Source organism: Chenopodium album, chromosome 4 (assembly GCF_948465745.1).
Source record: "Chenopodium album chromosome 4, dcCheAlbu1.1, whole genome shotgun sequence".
Taxonomy (NCBI): domain Eukaryota; kingdom Viridiplantae; phylum Streptophyta; class Magnoliopsida; order Caryophyllales; family Amaranthaceae; genus Chenopodium; species Chenopodium album.
Window position 1 is genome coordinate 12634115 of NC_137837.1, and position 11703 is coordinate 12645817.

At 35.8% G+C, this 11703-nt stretch overlaps 1 protein-coding gene across 2 annotated transcripts; it reads left to right on the forward strand.

The window, feature by feature from the left end:
• Positions 1–445: 445 nt before the first annotated feature.
• On the forward strand, positions 446–6568 carry LOC145628927 (peptide deformylase 1B, chloroplastic/mitochondrial-like). Of its 2 annotated transcripts, none has more exons than XM_081681359.1 (6): positions 446–687; positions 846–984; positions 2221–2413; positions 3606–3716; positions 5055–5117; positions 6084–6568. In XM_081681359.1, exons 1-6 carry the CDS (start codon positions 474–476, stop codon positions 6183–6185), a joined length of 822 nt encoding a protein of 273 aa, XP_081537485.1. In that variant the 5' UTR covers positions 446–473; the 3' UTR covers positions 6186–6568. The 2 variants fall into 2 exon arrangements, with proteins under 2 accessions (XP_081537485.1, XP_081537487.1); XM_081681361.1 differs by having other exon boundaries at positions 577–687; positions 860–984.
• The last annotated feature ends 5135 nt before the right edge of the window (positions 6569–11703 follow it).

Consider the following 11703-nt stretch of genomic DNA (forward strand, 5'->3'; position numbering starts at 1 on the left):
AACTCATACCTATGGTTTGTTTTTATAAATTTCAATTTTGAAACCCGTACCTCAAATCACCGAGGTATGGGGTTTTGAAACCCAAGGGCGGAGGTGGGTATGAGCCATACCCATACCTTCTGCTTCAAATTAGAAGAAAAACATATTATTCCCAACTCAAAACCAAACAAATGGAATCAAGTATCAAGTTCCAAATCCATACCATCCTGGTTTTATTCTTCATTCCAAACCCATACCATTATTTGAACCAAACACACCCTTAGTTGGCAGTATTTTGTTATTCACATTTACCAATGTACGGAGTAACATTTTAACATGATAGAGACATCTTTCAACTTTTGAAATTGCCAGATTTGCTACCAGTCTACCACCTTCTATAGGTGGTTTACTAATCACATATTTAAATACCATGCCAAATCATACTAGTGAACTTAAAAATTTAAAAGTTAGCACAGAAAAAAAAAATAAAAAAAATGCATTGCTCAAGCAAACTCCCACAGCATCATCCACTTCCATGGACACAACATCATCTCTCCTCTCGTTCATCTCTTCTCTCTTTCCCCACTTCCTCCTTCACTCTTCTTCTTCCTTCTAACTCACCTCTTACACTTCACTGCACTAACACTACCAAAGTTCTTGCCATGGGAAAAAGAAGCTTCCCCACCAAACAAAACGACTTCGCTTCAAGTATGCCTCATTTTCCCACTTTAATTCATTCTTCTATTTCTTAATTTTTGTGGGGTTTCTTCCTTTTTTTGGGTGATTTATTTGTTAATTTTTGTGGGGTTTCTTCCTTTCTTTGGGTAATTTATTTATTTGTAAATTTTTGTGGGTTTTGAATATAGGTGTTGATTTGCAGTTTGAGTCACCACTGAAAATTGTTGAATATCCAGACCCAAAGCTTAGAGCCAAGAACAAGCCAATTGATAAGTTTGATGATAATTTGAAGAAATTGGTTGATGAAATGTTTGATGTTATGTACAAGTAAGGTTTTTTTTTTTTTTTTTTTTTTTTTTTTTTTTTTTTTTTGGGACAAATTGTTATGTATTTATATGGTAGTTAAATACTCAAATTATGATATTGTCTATATGATTGCAGGATGAATTGGCATATTAATTTGATTATTTTGCTTAATTGTTTGAATTAATTGTTCTTCCTGTTTAATTTTGATATCAATTACTCTCTTGATGAATATTAAGTAGTCTATAGTAAATTTCTATTTAGATGGTATAATTTAGAAGTTTAGAATTAAGATAATTGTAATTGCAGGTGTGATTGGTGAAAATCAAAGGTGAAATGTGTATCTATAATGTAGAGGTAAAGGTCTTTCTACAATCTTAAGAAGGGTATCCTCTAAGTTTTCGAATGAGTTTTCAAATATGAAATGTGTTCAATATGGATAATTGCTTCGTCTTCATGAATTTTTGGTGCAATAAAGGATTAGTATTCCTAGTATTGGAGGATTTGCAGGTTATACCTTTTGTCTCGGAGCTTCATTTGGAATTGTTTTAGAAAAACAAAACTGATGCATTGGGGTTTGGTGCTACCTTGGTGAGGAGGAAAGAATTTAATTTTTTTTGCTGCTTGGATTTAGGGATTATATTTTGGATATCGGTGCATTTCAAGAAGAGATGGCTTATATTTGGGTTGTCTGTTGCTCTTTTGAGCGACTTAACAAATGACATGACGAACTTATGTCTTATGACCATAGACCACTATACCACAAGTCCACAAGGTTATGTTGGGTGGGATGATGACCTCAAGGATAATGGGTTATAATCTATAATTACAGAGTTAGACTTGTGCAAATATACTCAATAAAAATGTGTAGAATCTCAATAGGGAGCCTCACAATGACTAGGGGCACATATCCCTCTGTAGGTTTTTGCAAGCTCAAAACATGAAAGATGGGGATTCGTTTTGTGATGGTATAAGCTGTTACAGGCTTTTTACCTTGTAACGTCTTATCTTAAACTAAAATACTAAATCAAAGGGAGGATCATTTGAGGGGTGGGGGTGGGAAGTGGTGAAATTTTTTTATTTATATTTTTATAGATGGAATATTGGAATTATAGTTTTATGGCTAATAGAGAAATGCTATTTGCTGTATTTTTACTTGTGATATTACTTACAAAATATTTCTGTTAGGTTTGATTTTTCTAGATTATGACTTTTATTTACAGGGTTGTGAACAATACTTGTTGGCTTCCTTTTCCGCAGAACTGATGGGATTGGACTCTCGGCTCCTCAAGTAGGCATTAACGTCCAGCTTATGGTGTTCAACCCTGTTGGTGAGCGTGGTGAGGGAGAAGAAATTGTTCTTGTAAATCCAAGTGTGAGCCAGTACTCGCTAAAGAAAACGCTTTTTAATGAAGGCTGTCTATCTTTTCCTGGATTATATGCTGATGTACAGGTACTTTTTTTCTACCCAGATGATGAAAGCTCTCGTGCAACATGATAGTTGATGCATTTGGAACTTACATTATTTTCAGTGAAAGATGTAGCAAATGTTGTTCAATTAACTGATTACACTTGCCTGTGAGGTCATGTTGAGAGTTGTTAATCGCTTTCAAGCTCCTTTAATATATGTTGAATAATTAAAGGAAGTATTATGAAGTTTAATTATTTGTGGCTGGAATGCTAGGCTGGCTTGAACTATTGTGGTGTGAAAAGTTTTACGATAGTAAATATTGTTTCTTCTTTGGCATACCACATACTACTCTAGTTCTGTAGAATTAACATTATAAATTGAACAAGTTCTGGATAGCTGTTATCTACAAGTTCTGTAGAATTAACATTATAAATTGTCTTGGAATTACATATCCATTGCTCAAAAACACATTTTCTATGCTGGGTTAAGATTGTGGTGGTTGGGCATTGTAAATGGAAGGGATGGGCTGTCGAACATCTAGCTTGAATCTTCTAGTTCTCACTCTTCAGCCATCTGGTCTTTTGATAAATTTTAAAACTGATGCCAAACATGTTTTTTCTTAGTTTTCACCATCAATGAATATTTTCGTTTGTCTCCAATATGCATTCTGTTTCCTCTTTTTATTTATTGATCAAGTTGCATGAGGGAGACACTTAAGACATGGTTCACAGTTTTTGTCCCTTGTCCTTCTGGAGTATATATATATATATAGCAGATCAGTAGAAATTAAATTCAATTCAACCAAGAGAGAAATTTTGTAAACTAAGATTAATTCCCTATTACTGAGGTTCTTTTGACTGTCATTGAACACAACAATGATATAACATTACTGATGCACTATTTGTATCTCCATAGGAATATAGGATAACCATTAACCTGAGCTTAAACTAGCACGATTACTTGTTCTTTTTACACTAACGTATGTTCTTATAGTAATAGTGTAAGTGTAATGTACCACGTATTTATTTAGCCTATCCAGTAATGACATTATCCTGATTCTTCTTTATTTTCTGGTTGGGTTGAGCAAACTGCAAAGTCATCAATGCTAGACTCCTTGGTGAAGCAACCAGATTGACCACTGAATGAAATACATCTGTCTTTACATGTTTTCAGCTGTAGTATTTTGGTTGTTTTTTCTGTTATCAACGGTCTATGTCTATGATCTTTGTTGCAGAGACCAGAATCTGTCAAGATTAATGCCCAGGATATTAGTGGTTCAAAATTCACAGTTACTTTATCCAGCCTTCCTGCTCGTGTATTCCAACATGAGTTTGACCATTTGCAGGTAGGCCACAATATATATTACTGCTCTTTTTTTTTTTTAATTTTTTTTTATAACTATTTTCTTTTTTGAGGGGTGGGGGGTGGGTGGGTGTTACTGCTGGATTGACCAATGTAAATATTCTAACTTATGAAGCTATGTAATGTTATTAAAAATCAAAATAAAACTCCTTTAGGAATTTGGATTAATTATCATGGCGTCAATTTAAGTGAATGAGCATATTATGTCAAGTATGATTTTGTAGAACAAGAGTCCCATACTCCCATGCCCTGTTGTTAATTTGTCATGTACTCCCTCCGTCCCTAAATTAGTGGCCTATTTTAACATTTATTACTCACATAATAAAGAGAAATGGGTCTCTAATAAAAGGACAGAGGGAGTATTGTTTATCATGATGGAAATCTTGTAATTTTCCAATTTGTAGCTTATTTTTTATTTTTGATGTAACACTTGTCACAGAGTCTCAAAGTTGTGTCACTCATCTGAAGCAATAAGCATCTGAAATTTACTATTCTGATAACCTAATGTTTAATCTTTAAATTGTTTGTTCTTTGATAGTAATTTATTTTTTGTCAATATTGACGTTCAAGTCTCTCTATATCGTACGATTCCTTATGACGATTCATGTTAGCCGGCCCCAAAAAATTTTGGGACTACGGCTTTGTTGTTGTTGTATTGACGTCCAAGTTTCTAAATTCATCATACTTCGAACAACATCACATAATTGAATCCTGTTCTTTTTAATACTTCTATTAATGTTCACTTTTCATATTATCCTCTGTTATATACTTATATGCTTTTTACCATGCAAATCCTGACAAGCATATAAAAGCTATGGACCATAATGTTATTTTCTGGAAATTCATTCCCTGATCTTAATCTCACCCCATTCCATTCACTTCATACCTTGAGCGCTCACCACCACTGGCTTCTCTGTTTGTGCTGCTAACCTTGTGAGCAGCTTGATAACCCTTTTTTTTTCCTCTGATATATATTTTCAACATCAACATCAACATCATGCTTTCACACTAATGCCTTTTGAGTATTTTGTTTGTCTTGGTTGATATGATCCACTATCTTCTATTTATCTCTACGAACTTTTTAATTTTGTCATTGAATATAGACAAAACTCTCAAGATTATCCCTACTACTTCTTTTATCACATTTTTTAATCAAAAATTTGTTTGGCTGTATACCTTAAAGTTGGTATATGACTATTGAAGATGTCTTTACTTTTGCAATTATTCTAGAATAAGAGGATGTATGAGTTTTCATTTTGTTTTGAAATGCTAGTGTCTCCTCTATAGCTTACATCTTACATTCTTTCTCACAAATTTTCAGGGCATCCTCTTCTTTGAGAGAATGACAGATGAAGAACTTGACACCATACGTGATGGCTTACAGGTAATATGGTTATCAAAGGCTTTTCAAATGATTGAATTTGAAGTCATTTAATTTTCCTTCATTTTGGTGGACTTGTAGAGTTCTAATAATAAAATTAAAATAAAAAAACTTCTTTTTTACTTTGATTTTCTTCTTTTTTTGATGGCAGAAAATAAGCCTTAGCGCATAGATGAGTGTAGTAGTGAAATGAATCCAATAAGTTGTCTAGGAATATTATGTAGATATTTCATCTCATTACAGTTTAGCCTTAGCATTGGATTGCTGAAAGAAGGGATTTACATGTTTTGCTTGTTCATCATTATTTAACTGTAACATTCAGGAGTTACTGTATAAATTTGAGAGTTGATAATTGACTCTTGCCAGTATCATGAATGATGAATTGTAGCGGGTAATAAAATCCATTTCAAGTATGATATAATTAAAGGATTATGGACTAAACAGACTTTGGGACTACTAGAAGTGACACTGGTTTTCAGGTTTATTCTCCTGATGTTGTGCAGCTCGTATAATGATAAAAGGCTTGTATTTAAAGTGTTATACTGTGAAGTAGAGTGGATTTTTGTGGGATTTTGTTTGCTTAGCTTTTAACTTCAAACTTTTTTCATTGCTTGTAAATTATATGTTGATGCACTTCTGTTGTAATATTCTGAAATAATAAGGTAAGCGAGAACCTTGTGAATTTAAATTATGAGTTTAGCTTTAGGAGATAAAGGAACTTACAAGAGAAGATGTATCACATATATAAATAATACGGAGTAACCTCTATTTTATGCAAATTCGCTTAAGGTCCAATATTTGTTTTTTTAAAAAAGTACTTGTATTAAAGAGAACATCACTATCCCTTTGCACAACTCTACTAGTTTTCACAAAGTATCTCAAGACTTATCTCGTTTAGTTTAAAGCTCTTGAGACTTCAAATGTTTCACAGAATGACTTTTAATTTTCTCCGTGTGCAACTCAAAACAGGCATTGGAGTTAAAGTATGAGAAAAGCACCAGATTGTCAAGACCTGAGAGCATTGAAACTCGAAAAAGAAGGAAAACTGGTGTTGGTTTTGGAAAATCTTAATCAAGGATTACTACAGTATCACCCATGAAAGACCAAATTCCTTCAGATTTCAAAGGTTGATCATCCCATACAGCCCGAATTTCCTGTTCTTTTGAACCGCCTTATAAATAAATTAGGCCTTTGAGGAAGAGGGGCTCACAACTGATGTTCTGTAGAGACTGAGCTGCTGCCCTAAATTGAACATTATACTTCCTTGACTTAGGGTCATGGTTGAGAAGTCTTAGAACTCTTATGTAAAGATGTGTACGTTATATGCAAAGAAACCGACTCGTTTCTGTGTATATGCACTTAGTTCCTTCTGTTTTTTTTTTTTTTTGAAAGGCTGAGAAGTCTTAGAACTTTTATGATTACATTATTTGCAAGGAGATCGACTCTTTTCTGTGTATATGGACTTAGTTCCTGGTTTTATTCGATTTACTTGTTTTCAGATGCAGCTAGTTACAAAGTAAATGGAGTTATTGAGGAGAACGCCCATTTGAGTTGCTTGTTATCGTTCAATAGTGCTGTTCTATTTTTACAATCACAATTACTGAGAGCCAGAGAATGATCAACTTGGTTAGCTTTATCAATTCATTCTAATATCTCAACTCTCAAGAAGGATTTATAGTCAACTTTTGAATTATCATATAGTATGTCGTATCTGATTATAAAATAGAACAGAATCATTGTAGTATGTCATATTAAATTATGGAAGTTTTACAGCATTTTAAATGCATTTCAGGATTATCCATCGATATCCAGAAATCTTCAGCCATTTTCCCTAGGAAAATGAATTGCAATGTAAGAAAATCAATTTGTGATATTTGCCAAATTTCTAATACTACTAACTTTGGAAAATATCTAGGTATTATTATCTCAACTGCTATTTGTCGCTCCCAAATTACCAGGTAACGCTCCCTTTTTGACTTGAATGGACCACTATGCCCTTTATGCAATTTGGGTTATAAAAAGGACCTTGTTCCCCATTTGGACACAATACATGAAACGGTCCCCTCACTTCACGACATTGCTGTCCCGAGCTTCCCAAAATCGGTCCCCATGACCTTGCAACCAAATCGGTCCCCACGACCACCTAAATTTTCTATTTTAAAAAATCGTTAAATTTTCCGACGGGTCTTGGGTCTTGGGTCATGGACGGCGAGTGGAACATACGTACGCCGGAGAATGCGTCGGATCATTCTGTAAGTTTTTTTTTTTATTTTTTTTATTTTCGGTAATTAGGACATCCGCCTAAAATTTTCGGATGTCCTAGATACATCCGCCTAAAATTTCCGGATGTACCATGGAACATCCGGAAATTTCAAGCGGAAGATGGGATCCGCCTAAAAAATCCGGATGTTCCATGGTACATCCGGAAATTTCAGGCGGATGTACCTAGGGACATCCGGAAATTTTAGGCGGATGTCCCTATTAATTTTTTTTTTTTTTTTAAATGTTAAGTACGTTTATTTAATTTTTTTTTATGTTTATTAAGTTTTTTTTTTTATGTATTTTTTTTTCGTGGTCTTGTGATTATTGTTGTGATTTAGTATTTGATAATGAATGTAATTTTGTTGTATTAATATGATTATTAGTAATATGTTTATTTTTTGTTTCATTATTATTATTATTATTTATATTATTATTATTATTATTGTTATTATTAGTAATATGTTGATATTATTGTTGTTGTTGTAGTTGATATTATTAATGTTGTTGTTGCTGTTATTTTTATTGTTGTTGTTGTTGTTGATATTGTTATTATTAATTAGTAGAAATATAATTTTAATATTAATATTAATATTATTATTATTATTATTATTGTTATTATTATTATTATTTATTTATTAATTAATGTTATGGTCTTATAAATTGTTTTGTAGTTGTTGTTATAATTTTTTATTATCATTAATATTGTTATTGTTTTGTATTTGTTGTTATTATTATTAGTATTGTTATTAGTATTGTTATTATTATTATTATTATTATTATTATTATTATTATTATTATTATTATTATATTATTATTATTATTATAATTATTATTATTATTATTATTATTATTATTATTATTATTATTATTATTATTATTATTGTTTTTATTATTTTTATTGTTTTAATTATAATAATTATTATTATTATTGTTTTTATTATTATTATTTTGACATAAAGCATGTTTTGTTTAATTTGTATAGGATATGGAATCTGAGGAAGGCGGTGACGGTGTGAATTATAGTGGGAATTTTGTCACCGATACGTTTTTTCCTACATTTGACGATGCTGTTACATGGGCTGATGGTGTTTCCATAAAATTGGGATTTATATTGGTGAAATCGTCTTATAACAAAACCAGAGATGGTCGGCCGTATCGGTATTTGCGATGTGATCAGTCACGAAGGAGCAAGCCGAGAGATTTGGAGAACGCGATACGGAAGGACACCAAAACCAAAGCTAATGGTTGTCCATTCTACATCAAGATATATTATGATGTCAGCACCGAAAGTTGGAAGATCATTGCGAAAAATGATCACACCGGGACACATAACCACCCAATGATTGTGTACCCAGAGGGTCACCGTAAAGTGAGCGGATTGAGTCCGGGTGCAAAACAGGTTGTGTGGGACATGACAAAGTCCAAGGTTGCTCCCCGTAACATCATGTCCACTATTGCCGAGCAATTTCCTGATGATCATCCAAACATCCGACACATTTACAATTGCCGAAATGACTTCAGGATGGAGATGTCCGAAGGAAGAGGAGTTGTTCAGCAATTTCTTCATCTGGCGAGAGAGAGTAAATACATTTACTGGTTCACGAACGATGATCACAACGTTTTGCAACATGCATTTATGGTGCACCCGATCATGGTCAACATACTCCGCACATACCCACATGTCATAGGTATGGATTCTACTTACAAGACCAATCGATATAACATGCCTTTCTTTGAGATAGTAGGCGTGACACCGACAAAACAGAATTTTCTAGTTGGATATGTTTTCATGCGCGACGAGTGCACGGCTAGCTATCGGTGGGTGTTGTAGAGATTAAGGGAGTTGATTGGGTTTGGTAAAGAGCCATCTGTATTTATTTCAGACCGTGATCTTGGGCTATGTGCGGCTTTGAGAGAAGTCTTTCCAGGGACGTCACATTTACTCTGTCTATGGCACATCAACAGAGATGTGGAGGCTAAGGTGACGAAGATGTTTGGAAACAAGACGGTTGGTGTCAGTTTTAGAGCTGGGAGATGGTTCAAAATCGTGAATGCAACAACACAGGCGGAGCATGATCGTGCTCTAACTGCCATGCAAGTGAGGTGGGGAAAATATCCGGAAGTGATTCAGTATGTTCAGAGAACTTGGCTTTGTCATAAGGAGAAATTTGTGAAATTTTGGACGAACCAGGTTCTTCATTTTGGTAACACCACCAACTGCAGAGTTGAGAGCCAACATTCAGCAGTGAAAACTTGGTTAGAATCATCCAATTGCTACGTGGTTCAACGCAAGGGTGATTTGTCTCGGAGTAGGCCTAGTACCAACTTGCTACTACCCATGCATCACAGTTTTACCGCTTAGGGCACGCAACGGGGTTCGGTCACCGACTCGAGAGTTTGTGATTGCTACAGTTGGTGGATCACATTTTATCCGTCTTGACCTTGTACCTGATTCACCACTCCCGCCGATCGCCGGTTGGTGGACGGAACTCCACGAGGATAGTGTCAATGGATGGGATCAAGCATATCAATTGAGAAGGGACATGTGGGATGCATTAGTTAGGTAGTTTGTAATGTACATTCACTAACTTTGAACATTTGTAAGAAAATTAGAATTATTAAATTAATTTTAAATGTATTTGCTTTTAATCTAACATGATATGCAACAAAACATCAAATATAAAATAAAATAAGTGTCCAGTTTATACATTACATTTAAAAAAATAAAATAAAAATAAGTTCATAACATAATTAAAACCATCACTAACAGAACATCTAATCAAAATAATCTAAAGTCCCATTTTTGACTTCCAATCAAATACTAGCTGCTCAGTCATTGTTCGAGTCTCACTCGACATTTCAGGATACTCAGCTAGTGCTCTTTGGTGAATCTCCATGGACCGACCCATCCACTGCAAATCAAACAATAACATATTATAACACAAAAATTAATAGAAGTCATTGTTAATATAATAATAAGCATTAATACTTACGTAATCAGTGTTAGTCCGCTCAGAAAGGTTGCTTGTAACTCCTGGACCTGGAGATACCCGCGGGTGAGAAAACCTGTACAGCCACTGCATGTAACCGGGCGCAACCGAAGGAGCTGCAGCACTAAGCCTGGGTAGGGCACCTAAAACAACACTCTGAGATACCCCAGGGACAAACCTGTTCCACATCACAGCTGTCATCTCAGTCGGGAAGTCTACCCGATACATCTTCAAGTTAGTCGGCCTCTTGGCCTTTTCTGGCCTGATGATCTCGCGGGGAATGCCTTGCACGAAACCAAGCTGGCGCACCACTCTATCAGGCATGTACGACTCAATGATGTTACGGTACTGGATGCAGCCAATGAATAAAGTGGGTGGCACTCGTAATGCAGGATCAGCTCCGTACGGTAGCCAGTTCACCTCACGGTCAGTAAGCGCATCAATCCTAGTACGAAAAGCTAATAGGCGCTCCAGGTTCTTGCTAGGACATCCCGCTCCTACATCCCAAGCAGACGCACGAGGCATTTGAAGGTCCCGGGTCAAGGTACCCTGCTGTGGCCGAAAGCACGGAAAGTACTCATAAATCCATGCTTGCAGAAGCGTGAGACAACCAGCAATCGAATCAGCACCTTTCCGTGATGCCGTGCCCAGTTGCCGATACAAGTAGGCCAGTGCAGCTGTTCCCCAAGCATACTCGTTAATAGGGACATCCGTGTGACATAGATCGTGGAGGAAGGAAGGATGCGTACGGTTACCACTCTTGTCCACAAACAGTGTACCTCCAAGCACTAACCACAAGTATGCATCAAGCTGCTCACTAAAATCCCGGTCAACCGCCAATGTCGACTCAAAAATCTTATCAGTCAACACCCCACTACCCTGCCAAATGGTCTTTGTGCCGAAAACCTCAGACAGATCATCTGGAGTCATATCCATGGTGACCGAGCACGCGTCCCGTAACACGTCCGTGCTAGGAGTAGTGGACACCATATTGCCTGCAACCCGTAACCCAAGTATGTTGTACACGTCGTGCAGCAAGATCGTAATCTCCCCAAATGGCATGTGAAAGGTGTTCGTATCTGGTTGCCACCTCTCAACAAAAGCAGAAATCAACGGCCAATCAAGTCTCTTAAACATCAGGCCGGGCAAGTGAGACAACCAACTAGCATCAATCGCCACAATGTCCTCCACAGATTGACGACCTCGCCAAGTGAACAAGTCAGAACATAACTTTGTCATACTCAAACAGCGCAAAACACTACGCTCCTGCTCCATCCAGATATACCGTGCCACGTGACCGCCAAAACTAGGGATAACTGACCCATCCTCAGGCCCAC